This window comes from Haliotis cracherodii, unplaced genomic scaffold (assembly GCF_022045235.1).
Source record: "Haliotis cracherodii isolate W230 unplaced genomic scaffold, xgHalCrac1.p SCAF_12, whole genome shotgun sequence".
In the NCBI taxonomy this organism is placed as follows: domain Eukaryota; kingdom Metazoa; phylum Mollusca; class Gastropoda; order Lepetellida; family Haliotidae; genus Haliotis; species Haliotis cracherodii.
The window spans coordinates 33,088,931-33,109,982 of record NW_027266267.1 but is presented as its reverse complement, the minus strand read 5'-3'; the positions used below and the strand labels follow the sequence as shown (position 1 = coordinate 33,109,982).

Sequence of the window (21,052 nt, the reverse complement as noted above, 5' to 3'; positions counted from 1 at the left end):
CTAATTATTCCTGGTTAAGCGTTAATAAGTGTTTATTATTGTTACCAATTAGGCAGATGTCGGATAACACAGAGTACACTGTAGAATCTACTTTAATATGTTTTATTTTTTTGCGCTAACGGGCGTATCAACGTACAAAAAATGTTTTAATTTGTGAAAATAATAGCAATCTCCGTGAAACACAACCTACTAACGTTTAAACTTGAATCCAGTTCTTACAATGCTAAGGTGTGAATTAATTCATCTTACTTTTCTTGGAAATATACTGAAAGATTTATAAGTTTGGCATTGGACACAAACCCTGCACTCGATTGAATTGGCTCCAAGAAACGCAAACTGACAGTTTTATATTCCAGGGCCCATTTCCACAAAGCGATCGTCGCGCTAAGGCGGTTGATACTCCAATACTTCTAACGTAGACTTTAGTAAGACAGTTGTAGAGTTTTGATCGCTTTGTACAACAGGGCCCAGAATAGCAAAATACACTAGTTCAACAGTTGCCTGTCTACACTTAAATGAATTATATCTTAGTCATGGATACGCAAAATCACAACAAAAAAATATCATGAATATTGGTCGTACGCTATTCAATAGCAGTACACGATAGATTGGTCGTACGCTATTCAATGGCAGTACACGATAGATTGGTCGTACGCTATTCCATGGCAGTATAAAATGTGAGCGCTGTGGAAATGACAATGACAAGAATAATAATCGCCTAGCCGCAACAGTGGTCAAGTTTCCGAGATAGCCTTTAGGTGGAACATCAGGGTGAAAAGTGATGTTCACAGAAAGTTGGTCTTGATGTAATGTCTGATGAAATGGCAGATGAAATATGATATGACAGGCACGCGCCCACTCCACTTACATAGTCTAACTAACTTCCACTTTCCACGCAGGGCTTGACCAGTCCAGTGTCACTAGAACATCACAAAATATTCCACATGTTTCTATAACGCCAGAGACCATATAATAGATCTATTATATGGTCTCTGATAACGCTTTACATCCATTCTGGAAGTTTACATATAATTACAACATCCAAATATAATAACTTCCCCACCACTGCTTACATAGTTAAATAGTACTACATTCCCGACAACTAGTCATTGTCCAAATATAAAATGTAATGAACCTCTGCTGAATCTCAAAAGAAACAATGTAATTCAGTTATAATCATTGTTTACAATAAATAACTCTGCCATATAACAATAGAAATAGGTACTCTCAGCACTTTACTGCTCTGTATACAAGAATTCCCGTTATGACCCCAGAGCGGACCCTGCCTTCACGGCAACCTTCCGTTAATCCTAGAAACAATGCGACACAACGAAGAGCCATCGATGAGAGACATCTGAAACTATATTGAAAGTCTGAAACGTGATACAAAACAAGGCCTTTCTCGAAAAAACGCCATGTCAAAGTACCTCCCGAAATATACGCAAGCACGGTCACTGCGGTAGAGGGGGGAAATCCATTTTGTTCAAGTTCACGTTTTTGTTTTCTTTATGGCCGAAGTAAATGAAGCGGACATAAAATATAAATAGTTTACAAATACACCAACGTTCATTTCGGTATGAAACATATGGAGTTATAATAACGAAACAAAACAAGTCCAATTGTATAAGGCGCCGTCACTGTTTTTTTTCAGTTTTCGCCCCTTAGTCGTGCCAAGGCCCATACCTGCCATCTAGGTTGTAATGATATGATGTCAATCTCATTAAAATCAAATCTTAGTGATCGCCAGTCGCCAACCGAGATTTGATTTTAACGAGACCTGTGATCGGATGTTTTTTGTGACCACACTACACTGAGTTACCTCCCTCTACCAGGAAGTTGTTGGGCAGCAACAAAACATCCACAGTAGGGCACTTCACCAACACAGGGAAATAATATTCAATACACACCAGCTGAATTTTCCTTCAAGCTACGGAGCAAAGCAAATCAATCGACACATCGAAAGTAGTTGAACACCAAGGTAGGTTTACTGACACCACAGGTGTAGGGTCACTGGCTCTCTGACTGCCCGACTATATTATAGTGAATGTGCAGGTATTTCTGACGCTGGTGTGTTCAGCTTTGAAGTCGTACCACGGTTGTTTATCGTGTTTTGGCGACTTTTTTATTCGGTTTTTTTCGGAGCATACATGTACTTTAAATCCATGATAGTTCGGTTCCCTTGATGCAACACACTGGCGATGACAAATCCTCAGTCGATTACTGTCGATCTATTGTATGGAAATTGTGGTCGACTTCACTTCGTGCTACGATCGTTGAACTAAGCCTAAAGCTAGGGCATATGAGTCAGTAGTGTTGCCATGACGATTCTATTATGATGACGGTGATAACTATGTTATTACTCATATTAATCAGCACTTTCCACATTCGTGACCAACTCTTGTAGGTTACGGAAAGTGCAAGTGGTACGAATGCACATTTTATTGCCGTAGTTTTCTCCCTTTGACTAGGTGTGTCAATCGAATATTAATGATTTGTAATTCTCGGAAAGGCCGTGTTCCTCGGGAATGTATTGTAAATCTTCTAGGGCAGTTACCTCCCTTCGTATAAGGTAGGTTGTTACTTTACTTAACTTAGAAGCTGTGACGGATCCACCCCACCCACCCCTTTGTTATCTGATGACATGGTTCGATCCCCGGCCGCGTCATACCAAAAGACGTTAAAAGATGGTACTTGTTTTGTTATCCTGTCTGGCGCTCGGCATTAAGGGGCTAAAACAAGGACTGGTCGGCTCGGAGTCAGTATACTGTGTCTGAGTGGGGTATTCATGTTAAACTGCGGCATGGTATCTCAGTGGGCTAGCACTATAAATCGGCATCAGTCCGGACAAGTTCAAGCAGCCACACACACACACACACACACACACACACACACACACATGTAAGTCCAATAATCTTGGACGCGACGTTAAACCCATTTCGCCTCACCCTCACCTGTCTGTTTTTCAGTTCTTTTTTCAGCTTCATGGTTTCTATTGGTATTTTAGTTAAATTATTTCAACTTCGTTGTCTAACTGTACTTCTATACGTATACGTCTTTTCACTCTTCTTTCACCTTTCTTTTCGTTTTTGTGCAACTTCTTCCGATTTCGTCTGTCTGTTTTTGTGAAGTGTACTGTCGTCGACATGCAATTTGTTCAGGGGTTTACGGGTTCCTACAAACAGTTATTCTCTGCTGTTACATATTCCATCTTATTTCTTGCTTTATTTGTTCATTTCTTGTATTTTTTTTCAGCTTCTTTAACATTCTGTTTTCCAAACATTTTTCCTCTACGTTGTCTCTCCATTTTGAAAAGATAGCCTCTGTTACCTTTTTACTGTCGCTCTGCGCCAATTTCGTCACTAGAACGTCAAGAGAAAGAGTTCGATGGAACATGATCCTGGAACCTGTGGTCATAATAACCAAGTGAACTTTTTGTTTCTGTGTCACTGAGAGAAACACATGTATTTTTACTTCGGTGTTAAGGGCTGAGTTTTCCGATGTTGAGAAAAGTGATATGTTCATTGCAGTCAACATGACGCTAGATATTGCACTGCAGAGAACATAATATTTCATATTTCACTGCTGTGAATATAACACTTTTTTGCTAGAATCATTCAATTTTCTATTTTATTTCATTCCGACCCCAAGCAACACTTCAAATCGACGATAGGGCCCATGGCCCACCTGTCTTAGGCAACACAATTCGCTGTGCAACACAATTCGAGTTGCGTCCCCTAGACGTGCCAGAAACCTATGATCATGGGGGTCTCTTTAATCTTAATATGCACAACAACAACACAAATAATAATATTTGAGATTGGACCGTGTCCGATTTGTCAAAGTTTGTTACAAAATATATTGTTTTTTCTATTAGTGATGCTATAATGAAATGATTTAATAGTATATGTTTCACACTTTACTTTCAACTATTTCTAGTCTAGCCGATAGTAAGCATGGAAACACCTGGTCCCTCCACAGACGAGCCTCCGGCCAAGATACATAAGTAAGTATCTGAACGACAACACGCACGCACGCACGCACGCACACAGGTACGCAGGCACGCTTTTATTATCCCCCGCCACGAAGTGGAAGGGGGATATACATGTAGGAATGGGTACCGTCCGTCCGTCCGTCTTTCCGTCCGTCCGTCACATTTCGTTTCCAGAGCAGATTTTGAAAACCGTACCACATTTCTTCACCAAACTTGGCACATAGATAGGTCTATTTTGGGATTTTTAAAAGATATATTTTTCGAGTTTCCATGGCAACGACTTTGACTTAGACTGAAAATGGCGGTAGTCCTCGTTTCCGGAGCAGATCTTGAAAACCGTACCATATTTCTAGACCAAACTTGGCACTTAATGTCATCTCGAAGTATTGAATAGTTTACATTTCCTTTCTTGTTGGTAATTTCTGCATTGCTTGTGTGTATGTTCCTCTAAAAGTGTCATGGACACAATTGTTGCATTCACTGACTAACTTCATGCAGAAACACAACTCATTACAAATACAACAGTGTAAGTGATCTTAAACCTACTCAACTGTATAAACACTACCTCCTAACCTGGATATATTCTTGTCAGCCATACTCTGTACTTCACCTGCTTGACAACGGTGTTGGAACCTACACCGAAACCATCGCTGCTAATTGTAATAAGGAAGTTGTTCATCCTTACTCATTACAAATACAGTTACATATTCTATCATTAACTGCAGATGGCAAAACAACTCCAGTAATAACTTTTTTTAGTGCTGCAATTAGGCCATTTACAAAAAGGCCCAGTGAACATAGTTCACAGGAGCTAATGCATTGCACACGACCGGACATGTCATACTGGGGGGGGGGGGGGGGGGGGGGGGGGGGGGGAAGGAGTATTCCATGCTTGTCCAGAACTGTCCTCTACCTCACACCTCAGCACGCGAACGTTTCCGCAACTAGCCTATCCCAACGTGGAGAATAGACGAGGACATCCGTGTGGTCGTTATACCAGATACAGATATTTGTATAAGTGAAGTGAGGTAAGGTGAGGTAAGGTGAGGTGAGGTGAGGTAAGGTGAAATGGGGTTCAGCGTCCCGTTCAAGATTATTGCACTTATATAGCAAGGCACACGTGTGTGTGTGTGTGTGTGTGTGTGTGTGTGTGACACTGCTTGTACTAGTCCGAACGATTTATAGTGCTAGCACACTGAGATACCATGCCTAAACAACACATGACTAAAAGAGGTCATTTTTATTTGGAACATATTTCAAACATCTTTGGCAAATTTCAGCAAAACATTGAACACATGAAATGAAGCAACTTAATAATATCATATTCTTCTAGAGGAGTGATCTTGTGTTATTACAATCTAACATTGTTTCAGTTTGCGCCAGTCCTTTCTTCTGTCATAAACTGCTTTTGGGGTTGGAATATAATCTGTGCCTCTGTAAGTGTGCAACATGGCAAGGCCACTCAGTCGTTCATCAGTCATGGATGATCTTGTCCACAGTTTGAGGCGCCGAAGGTTTGAGAATGACCTCTCACAGGCTACACTACCAACAGGTGTAGTGAGAAACACAGTTAAGATGATTTGAATGCCCGGAAAGATCTCTTGTGGACAAGCAGACAAGCATGCTGTAGCAGTGGTTTGTCTCATACTTATAAGAGGGAGTAAACCAAGAAACAAATTCCAAAATCACGATTTTCATTGAAGGTTATAGATTATTCATTTTTTATTCGTTAACTTTCACAAGGAAAAATGGGCTGGCTACGGCACTGGATTGGTCAGTAGGACGGACATAGAAGGGACAGAACTCGTAATAGCCACTGGTGGCCCTACAAACGAGCCACGAAAATCCAGCCTAGTTCGGCAAGGGTGGAAACTGGACCGCCTGCATAGAATCGCTGCTTTTAAAGGATTATCACAACTCATGCACAAAAACTTGTCATCTACATGGTCTATGGTGATTATTCTATCGATCCCTATATATGATACCTCCCAAATCCTTTTAACTATGAAATAATATCGATCGATTTCCGGTCGTTCCGCCGTTTTATAATACAGTAGGCACAAATGGCCGACATCACACCCGCATAGAATAGGGTGTGTGCCAGAGTTATCTACTCTCTCTACCACACATCCATTTTGTGTGGGTGTGTAAAGATATTATAGGACAGTGCATTTCTGAAACTCGTTACATATATTTGATTTAGATATTTAAGCAACTCCTCTATCTACGGTCTACCGATTTCTGTGGGTCGATGCCACACCCTAATTATCGATCGTTTTGTGATTTCAGGTCAGAGGTCATCAATCCAGAAGTTTCCACGGAAAGTAAGTATACCGTTTTTATAACATGGCTTGTTGGTGATATTTAAGGATAATAATTTTAGCACGAATAATTGCAAAATGCTTCTCTTTCATTATTGGTTGTTTATGCCTTAATATGCAAGATGTATGACGAATAATATATGTCAATAACTCTCCTGGACAAGACAATTCTGTCACCGCGACATCCAAGTCCCTGAACATGCGTTCTGGTCTATTATGTTGCCTCATACGACTAGCATAGGTTGCTTGGGACCAATTCGAACACGGACTCTCCACGGGCTGCCAAATATACTTTTCAAAAGAGTGAGTGAGTGAGTTTGGTTTAACGCCGCTTTTAACAGTATTCCAGTTATATCACGGTGTGTCAGCTTAATGTGGGAGGAAAGCCCGAAGTGATGCAGGTCTCAGGCGTTTACCACTTCGGTGAAACCCACGAGCACGGGTATGGTGCTGACAAACATAGAAACATAATCGGGGCGAACCGGGATTCGAACCCACAATCATAGGTTTCTGGCGTGCCCAAGGGACGCAACTCTGCACAGCGCATCGCGGCGGCTTAGACGACTTGGCCACCCGTGCCCCCTCTCTTCAAAAGAAGTAGGGGACACCCGGAAATAACTTAAAATTTCCAAAGGTGTTAGTTTCTAGTAATTAATGTATAATGAGGAACGAGTCGGGAACACTTTACAACCGGTAGTGAAGCATGACAGTAGATGTTATTACAGCCAACGATCTTGAAGGACGATGGGGGTAAGATGGGAAAATTCAAAGTTGACGTTGTTGAATCAGTAGTGCGTAATACTGTCAAAGATTCATTGACTCGACGAGGCGATTTGAGGGGGTCTGTCCTACTCCTCTTGCAGCGCCTGGCCAAGTTCAGCCAACGTGGTCGGCGGCCTATGACGTTGATGTACACGTCTCCCTATCATGTCCCATGACTTTGAGATGCGGTGCACCACTTTGCGATGCAGTGCACCATGTGTGATGCACAGCGTTGCGATGGGATGCACAATGTTGCGATACGATGTAATATGTTATGAGGTGAGGTGAAATGGGGTTTAACGTCGCGTTCAAGATTATTGCACTTACATAGCGACATGCATGCACGTGTGTGTGTGGCTGCTTTTACTAGTCCGGACTAATGCCGATTTTATAGTGCTAGCTCACTGAGATACCATGCCAAAGTTTAACATGAATACCCCACTCAGTCATCCAAGACTCCGAGCCGACCAGTCCTTGTTTTAACCCCTTTATGCCGAGCACTAGACAGGGTAACAACAAGTACCATATTTTAACGTCTTTTGGTATGACGTGGCCAGGGATCGAACTCCGCTCCCCGGGCAGACACTCTACCACTAGACCACGGAGGCGGTCCACAATGTTATGATGCAACGCATCCGATGTTGCCGTGCGATGCACGATGTTACGTACAATGCACGATATTGCAATGCGATGCACCAAATTACGATGCACAGTTTTCCGGTGTTTACACGATGTTGCGATGCACGATGTTACGATGCGATGCACGATCCGATGTTGCAATGCGTACACGATATTGCGATGCGATGCATGCTGCTATGTGATGCTCTATGTTGCTATGTGATGCACTATGTTGCTATAGGATGCTCTATGTTGCTATGTGATGCACTATGAAATGCACGATACTGATATGTGATGCACGATGTTGCTATGTGATGCATCATGTTGTTATGCTAAGCACAATGAGACAAGGGTGGAAACTGGACTTCTATAGTCAGTTAACTCCCTTGCCTCGGGAAGGGTGGATATTTGTATGTTAATTACCATTTTTGTCAGAACCGCCATCCATCCACTTCAAATGTGTCATACTACAGTATTTACTTGTAGATTCATCCACGTCTTAATTTCATTTAAAAGATTTCGTGCAAACTTCGGGGCGGTCGGGTAGCCTAGTGGTTTAAGCGTTTGCTCGTCACGCTTGAAACCCGGGTTCGATTCATGACATGGGTACAATCTGTGAAGCCCATTTCTCATGTCCCCTGCCGTGATATTGCTGGAATATTGCTAAAAGCGGCGTAAAACCATACTCACTCACACACTCACTGACTCACTCACTTGTACAATCTTCAAGCTTCAAACAAGTTTTCTTAAGACGTGCTCAAAATATCATGCCCTGTCTTTTTTCTAAATTCAATTCATTTTGTTTCTTCCAGCAAACAAATGTAAATGCGAACTTAACGTTCCAGGGATCAACAAAATTAATGAGAAAAACATATTGTACATGCATGTAGAGGGTGACACTTTTTATGCAAAGAAAAAAGATAAAAAGCTCAAAACTGAACTTAATGAAAAGTTCAAAACTGAACTTCTTCAAAAGGTATGTTGTCTTCGAAACAGCAATGGAGGACTCCTAGTCACACACGTTGTGGACCGTGATGCAGGTTTCGGAAGAAATCTGGATCGATTTGATCAAAGATTCGAAATAGATCTAAATAACATGATAGAGGATGACTCGCCATATTGGATGAACTATCGAAGGCGATGGCTTCAACCTACAGAGAAGGGCGAATACCAAGATTATATCCTTCTGTATGTCAAGGGATCGTCATCAGTATCAACACAGGCCTTCAACACATACATGCCAAATGACGGAAGCATCGAGAGACCAAAGGCTCGTGAAATTGCTGAATACATGTCAAAATTTCACAAAGCCAGCGACACCAAGAATGATTCGAAAATAGGTGGGGATGAATTCAAGGAAGGCGATACTTTGCCGTATTACGAAAACAGGGACCTCCAGTTCAAGAGGCTTGACCAGGGGGTTCTTCAATGCAGTCAGGGGAAGGATTTACCAACGGACAAAGCAGCTGTAGAGAAAATTCTAGCCCTTCGCCTATATGATTACATTACCGCCTTTACAAAACTAGAACAGGGGGGTGTGATATATTTTGGAGTTGAAGAACAGAAGACTGAGCCTCCGCGAGAGAATGCTGAAGGGCACCCAACATATCATTACAAAGTCAGAGGTCTTTCTCTGACGGAGAATGATAAGTTACAAATCAAGACCGACCTCTTGACAAATATAAAACAAAACATGCTGTGGGTGGATGATAAGGGGAATACATTAAAGGAGGAAGATGTTGCTCGGAAAGTTGAAATCACATTTCACTCTACAAAGGAAGATGACACATCCTATGTCATCGAAGTAGTTGTGCCGCAACAGTATGCAGGCATGGTGTTCACAGAGAAGAAGGGGCCATTCGCCTGGAGGCTTTCTCGGACAGGGGATAAGAAAAAAATTATTCCCGTCGATCTCGCAAAGTGGCAGGACAGAGTTAAGATGATGCTGACATGTGAAAAGTGCAAGAAAGGTGCACGCCAGTCAGTCGAGCAGCAGCAACAGCAACAACAGCCTCAACAGAAGTAACATATCCTCAACAGAAGTAGCAGCAGCAGCTTCAGTAATATCAGCCTCAGCAACATCTGTAATATCAGCCTCAACAAAATCAGTAATAACTGCCTCAGCAACATCAGTAATAATAGCCTCAGCAACATCAATAATGACAGCCTAAGCAACATCAGTAATGACAGCCTCAGCAACATCAGTAATGACAGCCCCAGCAACATCAGTAATGACAGCCCCGGTAACATCAGTAATGACAGCCTCGGCAGCAGTATAACATCCTCAGCAACTTCAGTAATGACAGCCACAGCAACATCAGTAATGGCAGCCTCAGTAACATCAGTAATGACAGCCTCGGCAGCAGTAACACATCCTCAGCAACATCAGTAATAACAGCCTCAGTAACATCTGTAATGACAACCTCGGCAACATCAGTAATAACAGCCTCAGTAACATCAGTAATGACAGCCTCGGCAACATCAGTAATGACAGCCTCAGTAACATCAGTAATGACAGCCGCAGTAACATCAGTAATGACAGCCTCGGCAACATCAGTAATAACAGCCTCAGTAACATCAGTAATGACAGCCTCAGCAGCAGAAGCAACGTCAGCAGCAGCAGAAGCAGAAGCAACGTCAGCAGCAGCAGCAGCAGCAGAAGCAACAACCACAACCAGGGAGTTACCAATGACTGCATGTCAGTGATTGTGGAATCAAGTTTCCAACATTTTTTTCAATTGCATGCTCAGTAAAGATTTACATTCCCATCCCAGTCAATTGATCTTTGGTAACATTCGGATACACTAGTCTAGCAGGTGTAGATGGACATTCCTTCCGTGTTTGCCTTTTGTCTTACCTTACTCCGTAGTTGGAACAATATCGTATCACACTTTGAAAGGAAATAGTGCTCGCAAAACCTGCACAGGAAATGAATTGCACATGCTCAGTTCATTTACGGACTTGAACACAAGATGACACGAGGAAACGCACACCCGTGGGTTCCGGGTTGAAATAGGCACTAATGGATCGGGTACAAATCAAGGAACGCTATCTCTGTTCAAGAGTTAAGTGCTATGAGATTTGTTCGCGTCTTATAGAATCCAACACAATTACAAATAATGATTTGTCTATGGTCAGAAAGTACACGTTTCTAAGTTATTTTTTCTCTGTTTTATTTTCACTTCAGTGAGGTGACGTTTGTATTTATGAATTTATATATTTGAATGCAAGTTATTCACCATAATTATGCTTCTGGTAGAAGAGTTTGATTTGGATGTTTATATATGTTTTTAATGATGCTAATAACTAATAAAGTATATATTTTTGTACAGTACAAAATATGACATGTTCCGATTACCATACTGACAAATTTACAAAACAGTCTCATCATTCGACAATGTCCGCTTCGTTTTCTTTAAGTGAATGAGTGAGTATGGTTTTGGGCCGCTTTTAGCAATATTCCTGCAATATCACGGCGGGGAACACCAGAAATGGGCTTCACACATTATACCTGAGTCGGGAATCGAACCCGGGTCTTCGCATCTTCCCGAGGCAAGGGAGTTAACTGACTTTAAAAGTCCAGTTTCCACCCTTGCCGAACTAGGCTGGAATTCCTGGTCTCGATCGTAGCGCCACCAGTGGCTGTTACGAGTTATGTCCCTTCTATGCCTCTCCTATTGACCAATCAGATTCAACCTCTCGTATCACTTGCATTTGCTTCAAACAAAACGGTGGCGCCCAGTCAAGACGATCTGATCGATAATCAAGATCTATATTGTGATAAAACGAGTCTTACATCGCGAAGTGCATCAAATCACGGGAGCACCTTGATTAAAAACATGAAAAGATTTAGAAAATATCTGTTGACAACGAGTTAGCGGTGCACATGCTTTGCAATTCCTGCAGTCGACCGAAATCTGCATAACACTTCACGAACCGGATTTCGATTTCGGTGCGCGATTTTGATTGGACTATGCATAGACTCGTTAGTCCAGCCAAAATCTAACTCCATAATACCAGCCTAGTTCGGCAAGGGTGGAAACTGGACTTTTGTAGTCAGTAAACTCACTTGCCTCGGGAAGATGGTGTGACGAGCTAACGATTTAACCACGAGGCTACCCGATCGCCTCGTTTTCTTTAAGGAAAAGCTTATCTATCGGAAGAAACTTACTTGATACAATCCACGGCATGCCTGTTTCCCTGCCTTCTTGTTTACTTCATATATAGATCACTAATCACTTGTATGCTTTCCTTTATTTTAAATCTTATTCTTTGTATATACATATAGAGAGATAAGGAAACAGTTTGCGTGTTCTTAATAAACTCTTAAACCCAGTGTGATTATGTGTTGTTTGTCAAGTCAAACTAGACAATTATTTGATTGATTGTTTGTTGTTTTACGCCACACTCAGCACTATTCCAGCTATATGACGGCTTTAAATAGTCGATATTGCGGGAATATTGCTAAAACTGGCGTAACACTACTCAAATCGTACTGGATTGATAGTGTCTGCACAAGACACAGGTGTGACTACCAATACGACTGGCATAAGCAGCGCTTGATATGAGTCCTCGATGGCCACCTCAGAAGATACAACAAACAATCTCGCATATATTGACCCATTTTATTCCGATAATAAGTCACAAGTAGCTGACACCATATTACAATATTCGTTGTTGTTGTTTTTCATCCTATCATCTGAAAATAGATAATGATAAATAAGCGTTCGTTATGATGTGTAATGTACAGATGGGTAATATGAAATAGATTACTACAGAGCTTTGCAGTTTACTGTACTATAGGTGTTGAAAATTGCTGACAAGATAATTAATTACAAACTTAACGCAAACGTTGCCTTCAACACATTCTTATTTACCATATTATTTATCACAGGTCACAACGGCTCTGTTTTATTCTTTCAGCCGTCACATTGCAGGAATATTGCTGAGTGTCGCGTCGAACAAGAATCAGAAACATCTTTTAATTTTTAAGATTTTAAAAGTGCAGTGGAATTCAAGTGGATGAAATGACGCCATGGGGTTTCTGAATATTTTTGATATTTGTAATTTATACAAATTCAAAATTTCATATCAGAATGTTTTATTCCGTCTAGAGAATTGTTTGTTATTTTACCCAAATTGAGAAATGTGTGTTTATCTGTATTCCCCGTTACAAAAATCTGATTTAGAAAGAGTGAGTGAGTGAGTGAGTTGGGTTTTTAACGCCGCTTTGAACATACACGATCCTCTTGTTTCCAACACTTACATCAACAAGGGGAATGGAGGTCTGGTTGCAGGATCCGGGGTGGCTGTAGTTGAGGAACTTTATCAGGTAGTCCAGCTTGATGCCTGACGGCTGGTGATGGAAATACAGTAAACTACGGTTATAACGAACTCAAAGGGACTACTATTTTAGTTCGTTATAACCGTAGTTCGTTATAAGCATATATACAGCATAACCACAGCAAATAGTCGGGACTAAATAGTAAGTTCGTTATATCCGTCAATTCGTTATAAGCGTATTCGTTATAACCGTAGTCTACTGTAACATTTCGCGTGTGAATGTTAACATAACAAGCATGTTACTACTGTACCTTATCGACTTGAAACAGTCATACACTGACTGAAGTATATGTATATTACTTAAGTTCATTAGCCTAGTGGTCGAAGACGATGCAATTTCTGATCGAAGTAGCGTCCCTTGGCTCTGCCAGGATCCACGAATAAGCAAACTCGTGCCAGTTTTTTCCTCAGTTTGTCAGCAACATTGCCGCACGGGGTTTGATTGGCGACATTCGAATTTCGCCCCAGAGTAAAAGGACATTCATTGATATTTAGGTCACCTTAACTTAAAATACTAGCTTCTGATTGGTTAAGGAGCGGACAATTATTTCTCATGTAGCCCGCCCGGCTCAGAAATCAATCGGAACACGTAGGTAACTTGCTTATCTCGCATAAGTTGAAAAAAACCTATGTTAATTCTATGCATTTGGTTAAAGGGAAGTAACTCTGTATGAATGAATGTCGGTAAGATAAATTCGTGTCAACCGATCCTTCGTGGCATATGGTGGCATGTACCCAGCATGTGCCTGACGCCTCGGGTAACATAGGCTCACACACGGGGTGTATCACACCATATAACCGTCGAGATCTGTTGACATCAGAAAATAAGGGAACTGGTCATTTGGATGTTGATATCATTGACGTGTACATTTACAATACCGTTGCGTTGCATCTGAACGCAACATCTAATCACAATAAAATTTCACAGCATGCATGAACACCACGTGATGCAGGCCCACAGACGCCAAAGCGTGTACGTATGGGGGGAACTCACAGTCACTGATGCAACTGAGCTAAGAATACGTTAAAAATGCGTCAGACACAGTATCTGAGTGAACAGACAAAATGGCGAATTGTGGGTACGATAGAAGGGCCACGTCAATATCCTTAGTTGCCCGAATGGCAAATCAAAAAGTGTGATTCTCGACTGTGGGACACGTAAAGTTGAACGGTTGAGGTTGCAATGAATCGGGGGTGGCAGGCCTAGAAAATCGACACCCAGAAAAGTTCGTCCCATTACATTAAATGCACTACGCAGTAAATTCAAATCTGCTCCTGTTATCAAAAGAGAATTCCGTTGAATAACAGAAGGCGAATTTCAATGTCAAGCCTTAAACATCGACTCCATGCAGCCCGCCTGAACGAAAGGCGTCCTGTGAAGGGCGTGGCCCTTACAGCTTACAATGGGTGGCAAAGGTTGTGGTGGGCAAGGCAACGCCAGGGAAGGACTGTGTGCCAATGGCATTACATAATGTTTACAGAATCAAGGTTTTGCGGTAAAGGCGTGCGGTATGCCAGGGCAACAATTCTTGATCATGATCGGTATGGCGGCGGTAGTGTCATGGTGTGGGGCTGTATCACACCAGAGACCATATAATAGATTATTATATGGTCTCTGATCACACATGACAGGCAAACTGATTTGGACATTTGACTGGCAACCATTATGTGGACGAAATGTTGCGTCCGACCGTTGTTCCATTTGCTAGAATTATCGGCAAATAATTCCAAACCGCATCGTGAACAAATCGCCACCAGTTATCTCCCGACGAAAAGGCATACAGACATTGGACTGGCCCGCCAAGTCCCCAATACAGCATCTGTGGGATGTTCTCGGGCGGAGAGTGTACACCAGCACCTGGCACCCGCCAACGGGGCCCAGCTGGCGGTAGCTCTTCAGCTGGAATGGCGGGCATTACCAAGGGCAACCACACACAAGATAATCAACAGTATGTCATCAGTATGTATCGCCCAACATGGTGGACACACCAGATATTGATCTTAACGCCCGAATACTTCTCAAATCAGCGTAAAAAATAACTCGCTCACTTACACGATCTTTCAAACGTCTTACTTTGTCTTGGCAATGAGAGACGCCAATATACCACATCCGGTCTTGACTGGTTACTAAAGATCGGTGACCATAGCAACTGTACCAGTCCTCGCCATTGTGTTTAACTGTCTGACAGCGGCTGAACAGAAAGTCGGGGGTCAGCTTCACAAACTGATCATTCTCGGCTTTCAGAATATTGTACTTGGCCATGCAGGTCTGAAATCAACAATAAAGAGAAATGTTTCTCATATTTTTACCTTTCTTATCACCAGGACGCCCATCTTCCTACTGCCGACCGCCGACCGCCTCCCTAGTCTAGTGGTAGAGCGTCTGCCCGGAGAGCGGACGGTCGGGGGTTCGGTCGTGTCATACCAAAAGACGCTTGAAGATGGTACTTGTTGTTACCCTGCCCTGTGCTCGGCATTTATGGGCTTAAACAAGGACTGGTTGACTTGGAGTCAGAATAGTGTGTCTGAGTAGGGTATTCAAGTTAACTGCGGCATGGTATCTCTGTGGGCTAGCACTATAAAATCGGCATTAGTCCGGACTAGTACAAGCAGCCACAGCCACACACACACACACACACACACATATGCACGTCGCTATATTTCCGTCGATTCAAGGACGATGAGGGAGCCTAGTGGTTAAAGCGTTCGCTCGTCACGACGAAGACCCGGGTTCGATTCCCCACATGGATACAATTTTGAAGCCCATTTCTGGTGTTCCCCGCCGTGCTATTGCTGGAATATTGCTAAAAGCGGCGTAAAACCATTCTCACTCACTCCGGCGATTTAAACACAACCCATTTGACCTTGAATCCATTCAATGTTAGCTTTTGCATTCTCATTTTTGTAAGATCATATCTATTATATGTTAAGGTGTTTAACTGGACTGCAATCAAAACAACAAAACAAAAGTTGCACTATCATGGAACAGTTTGTCAAAATCTGATACCTTTCATTATTTGCTTTGCAATGGCCGTACATATTTACTAAACCTCTTTGTGTACTATATAATATTTGCTGCTTGGTTGTTTCCAGTCTATTTTACATGTTTCAACCAAGTCAGCGAGGCTGATCACCCGATCCCGTTAGTCGGCTCTTCCGACAGGCATAGTCGCCTTTTACGACAAGCATGGGTTGCTTAAGACCAGCTCTACCACGGGTCTTTGGGGGTTCACATTGGTAAATCTTTGGAGAATTCGCTAACAAACTAATGTACTTTTTTTACATATGTGATAGTCATTTCGTAGGATTCCTTATATTCGGTACACCACTATAGAAAAATACCCTACTTACCGGAGCACTCTTGATGAGGGTTGCTTGGTCGTCATAGAACAGCACCAGCGTCTCGGGGGCGTACGTCTGCAAGTTAGAATAAACAGATGAGGATCACAGTTCTTGAAGTTGACGAAGAGCTGTCTTTATAGCGGGGAATTCTTTAATCGGATATTTCCGCTAGACACCTTTAATACATGTACCCTAGGACCATGGGAAGTGTTATGGATCGTCTGCCCAACCTTTTGAAATTATTGTGTTTTTTTGCAACCTCATTAAAATCAGATCTTAGTGCTCGCTACCGCTACACGTAGATCCTATGTTTAGCGGTAGGAAGAGCTAAGATGTGATTTTAAAGAGATTGGAATTTTAATAATTTAATCGTAAACATTTTGAAAGTGGACCCACTGCTCGAAATCAATCATAATCTCCCCCCAACACACCCATTCATGCGCACATCTCTCTCTCTCTCTCTCTCTCTCTCTCTATCTATCTCTCTCTCTCACACACACACACTCACACACACACACGCACACACACGTTAAAACCCAACTCACCCACTCACTCACTCTTACCTTGGGGTATCGGATGTTGAAATAAACACTTCCATCCTTTGCTGGTAAACAATAGCTTCCGAGAACCGCCCAACCCTGAAAAATAATATCTGTGCTGTTGAATTTATTTATATTGACGAGCTGACATCGGCTATTAATAAGGATTATGTCAGTCATATAGGGGTTGTCTCACTGTTTTTTCGAGGGAGAAGAAAGGAAATACGGGCAAAAATATCCACGACAGTGTCGATGATCATATTTAACCGTTATTTGGCAAAACGTCTCAAATAACAAGCTACTGACAAACATATAGCGATAAATTGGAAGAATATCGATTAATATGTATAATCTGTCGTAATATCAAATAACATGACATTGTACATTTGTACTTCCAAATGGTGGGGCGTAATGGGCTGTTTGAAAAGTTCAATGTAGGATTTAAAACATAATACCACTCACTCACTCGTTGCACAATGCGTGTGGTTTTCAAAGAAATGTTATCTTTATTCTAGCAAAATAAAGTTTATAAGATTTTTTTACACGTTTATAATGGTTATACGTCTTGTTTTACATCATTCTCGACCAGGGCAGTTGTGGCAATTTTGTGTTAAAGTACACGGTATCGGCAACCTGCCTAAGCGTCTCTGTATCATATAAGTGTAATAATAGGAACGTGCACGTTGAGTGAGTGAGTGAGTGAGTATGGTTTTACGCCGCTTTTAGCATTATTCCAGCAATATCACGGCGGGGTAACCAGATATGGGCTTCACACATTGTACCCACGTCAGGAATCGAACCCGGTTCTTCGGCGTGACGAGCGAACGCTTTAACCAATAGGCTACTCGACCGTCCCACGTGCACATTGAAATAAACATCGCGAGTGGTGTTTTCTGAACGGGTGACAGAACCGTCCGAATGAACAGAAATGCCAACGACATTTTCCTCAGGTTCATGAACAAGCCCAAGGCAAGAAAATGAGGTGAGGGTATGTATGTTGGGAAGTTTGAAGGCCAAAAAGATACAAAGTATTTCATTTTGGGCTCTTCACCCTCATTCATAATACGGTACATAACCTGAGAATAATATTTCATCCAAACTGAAGAAGAAAATTACACTTCATACCTTACTAACAACCGAAAAATAGCAATCTAAACAGAGACGATTTACCTGCCCAACCTATTTTCTAAAGTAGACTCGACCGCTTCTAATCAATTTCGCACGTGTTGCACGAGGTCCCTCGTGCTGTGCAAGCTCGACTTCTTGATACAGTGACCAAGATGTGTGGTGAAATTGAGTTAAACGCTGCGTTCAAGTGTCTTCACCCATAGTTGGTTGGCTGGTTTGTTGTTTAACGCCGCACTCAGCAATATTCCAGCTACATGACGGCGGTCTGTAAATAATCGAGTCAGGGACAAACAATCCAGTAATTAATATCATGAGCATCGATCCATGCAATTGGGATACGATGACATGCATCAGCCAAATCAGCGATCCTGACCACCCGCTCCCGTAAGTCGCCCCTAAGACAAGCATAGTCGCCTTTTACGGCAAGAACACTCTTTCTAAATTAATAAATGTTGGTAAACACTTGGTAACTCTAACTTAGTATTTCATAGCATACATGGTTTCTGGTTTTGATAAAGCTATTATAACAAGCACATGTTAAAGTTTGCCCGGAATACGAACCTCGGTGGAATTAACTGTTCCGCGAAGCATGTGCGCCCCGGCGAGGGAGACAGCGAAACACAACCCTGCAAGAACAGCCAGCATTCTGCGACAAGTCATGATGGTGATTGACGGACTGGACACCGGCTCGCATTTATGTAGCACCGGCCAAGATGCCGTATAAAGATAAGATAGTGCCTGTTTGGTAATAGCCAGGAGTGACCGTGACTTGACCGGTCAGGAACAAGACGCAGTTCGGTGCTAGGGGATTATACAGAACGCCCAGTTTAGATATTGTGTAACGGGTTCGAATTAAGTTCGGAAATGAAATGCTATCGCAAGGTAAGTTCCACAGCTGAGAAGAATTGTAAACACTTAACCATTCTGTGGCACGGGTAGCCTCGTCGTCTAAGGCGACGCAATTCCCTCTGAAGAGTTGCGTCCCTTGGAAACCTATGGTCGTAGGTTCGAATCCCAATTCGAATTCATGATATTTCAACGATTGTCAGCACCAGAACCCCATTTAAATGGAAAATATTCGGGGGACATTGGTGTCCCTGTCGTCTAAGGCGCCGCAATTCGCTCTGCAGAGTTGCGTCCCTTGGGCACTCCAGAAATCTATATCATCGTGGTTTCGAATTCCGGTTCGCCCGATTATGTTTCTAAGTTTGTCAGCACCATCCCCGTGCTCGTTAGTTTTACCAAAGTGATTAATGTCTGAGACCTGCATCACTTCGAAATGCATCACTCCAAATTTAAACTGACACGCTGTTAAAACTATAGTACCGTTAAAATCTGCGTTAAACCCACCTCACTCACTCGCTCACACCTTGCTCGCTGTAGCAGTGAAGGTTTATAGACGGCCAAGAACAACAATGTCGATGAATTACTTACAAAGGCAAGATCGATAGGTTAATAATGCTTATCTTTAGAAACTCTACAAAAAAGGGGTCCTATTTTTTTAAAAAGCTGAACATTTGGTACACCTGGAGTATATTGTATTTTAATTATCTGAAAGTTGAACGAAAGGCTATACCAAAACCAACCTGATACACGTAAATCGAAAAGTATATTTTCACACAGTTGAGACCCTTGCCTTTCAGCTTGTGCATACCTGTGAAATGGGGACAAGTTTTCTCAGAAACTACGGAGGTTACATGAATGAACGTTTGCATGCTTGTCAAGACTGAGTTAAGAAATTGGTTCCGTAAAAACACCAGAGCATTGTGCATCCTGTCATCAATGGGGACAAGTTTCCTGAGAAACTACATGAAGTTATGCATGCTTATGAGAGATTTCTGTCCCGACTGAGCTAAGAAATGGTGCCGTAAAAAAAAAATTTTGGAGCCAAGAGCCTTGATCCATGTTATTTTACCTAACGCATAGTGGCTGCAATGGGGACACGACGTTTTCTCAAAAACTACCTAAGTTACATCAATGAAACTTTGCATGCTTATCTGAGAGATGCTTGTCAAGACTGTGTTAATATTTCCATAATGCTCCTTATTTCTATTTCTGCTGTCCAATGTGTCACAGATTATTATAATGGTAAAATATACATGAATGTGATATTTATGCTTTAAAAAATCAGTTCTCTTCCAATTTGAATATATGTCCACATGATTTCATTACAATACCTATTTCCTATTAACAGTTTCTTGGAATGAGGGCAGGGTGGCCAAGTCGTCTAAGGCGCCGCGATTCACTGTGCAGAGTTGCTTCCCTTGGACACGCCAGAAATTTATGATTGTGGGTTCGAATCCCGGTTCACCCCGATGTTTCTAGGTTTGTCAGCACCATACCCGTGCTCGAGGGTTTCACCGAAATGGTAAACGTCAGAGACCTGCATCACTTCGGGCTTTCATCCCACATTAAGCTGACACGTTGCCATATAACTGGAATACTGATAAAAGCGTGTTAATCCCCACTCACTCACTCACTCACTCATTCACTACTTTATGAACAAACACATTCTATTGTTGGTTTGTTGTTTAGCCCTGCACTCAGCAATAGTCCAGCTATTTTGCCAGCGGTTTGCAAAGTCTGGGCCAGACAATCCAGTGATTGACATCATGCACATCGATCCATGCAGTTGGTAAACGATGACATGCATCAAACAAGTCAGGAGTCTACCACCCGACCCCGTTAGTCGCCTCTTACAACAAGCATAGTCGCCTTTAAGGGCAAGCAAGGGTTGCTGAAGACCTATTCAAAACCAGATCTTCATGGCAGGGGAAAGCAATAATGCCGTTTAATATTACCATGATTGCAACAGAATTTTGAAATAAATTGTTAGTGAGTAAATCAACAGGCATCACAATGTGATCATATATATATTGGTAACAGAAAATTGATGTTGATATGGAGTATATCACTTTATGGGTTGATCAAAGATCTGACAACCAAGTTTCTTGCCCTTTCAAATTTCCTAAACAATGTTTTCCATCAATATGTCAAGTCTTCATGAT

The 21,052-nt window shown here is 42.0% G+C and overlaps 2 protein-coding genes across 2 annotated transcripts; one reads left to right on the top strand and one right to left on the bottom strand.

The window, feature by feature from the left end:
- The first annotated feature begins 1,837 nt into the window (after positions 1-1,837).
- On the top strand, positions 1,838-12,020 carry LOC139458365 (uncharacterized). Its single transcript, XM_071239774.1, has 4 exons — positions 1,838-1,978; positions 3,937-4,003; positions 6,281-6,315; positions 8,505-12,020. Exons 2-4 carry the CDS (start codon positions 3,954-3,956, stop codon positions 9,716-9,718), a joined length of 1,299 nt encoding a protein of 432 aa, XP_071095875.1. The 5' UTR covers positions 1,838-1,978; positions 3,937-3,953; the 3' UTR covers positions 9,719-12,020.
- On the bottom strand, positions 9,942-18,704 carry LOC139457300 (uncharacterized). Its single transcript, XM_071238708.1, has 7 exons — positions 18,606-18,704; positions 16,941-17,015; positions 16,387-16,452; positions 15,089-15,304; positions 12,959-13,048; positions 12,178-12,202; positions 9,942-10,384 (listed from the first exon to the last, which is right to left on the bottom strand). The coding sequence occupies exons 1-7, from the start codon at positions 18,702-18,704 to the stop codon at positions 9,942-9,944; spliced, it is 1,014 nt and encodes a 337-aa protein (XP_071094809.1).
- Between the last annotated feature and the right edge of the window lie 2,348 nt (positions 18,705-21,052).

What these genes read in the sequence shown, in the direction of transcription:
- LOC139458365 (XM_071239774.1), top strand. Translation starts at nt 3,954, where the DNA reads ATGGAAACACCTGGTCCCTCCACAGACGAGCCTCCGGCCAAGATACAT. An exon ending in CCTCCGGCCAAGATACATAA is followed by an intron (nt 4,004 to 6,280) that starts GTAAGTATCTGA and finishes TTGTGATTTCAG; the next exon opens with GTCAGAGGTCATCAATCCAG. An exon ending in TCCAGAAGTTTCCACGGAAA is followed by an intron (nt 6,316 to 8,504) that starts GTAAGTATACCG and finishes TGTTTCTTCCAG; the next exon opens with CAAACAAATGTAAATGCGAA.
- LOC139457300 (XM_071238708.1), bottom strand. Translation starts at nt 18,704, where the DNA reads ATGACTTGTCGCAGAATGCTGGCTGTTCTTGCAGGGTTGTGTTTCGCT. An exon ending in TCAACATCCGATACCCCAAG is followed by an intron (nt 16,453 to 16,940) that starts GTAAGAGTGAGT and finishes TCTAACTTGCAG; the next exon opens with ACGTACGCCCCCGAGACGCT. An exon ending in TAAGACGTTTGAAAGATCGT is followed by an intron (nt 13,049 to 15,088) that starts GTAAGTGAGCGA and finishes TTCCATCACCAG; the next exon opens with CCGTCAGGCATCAAGCTGGA.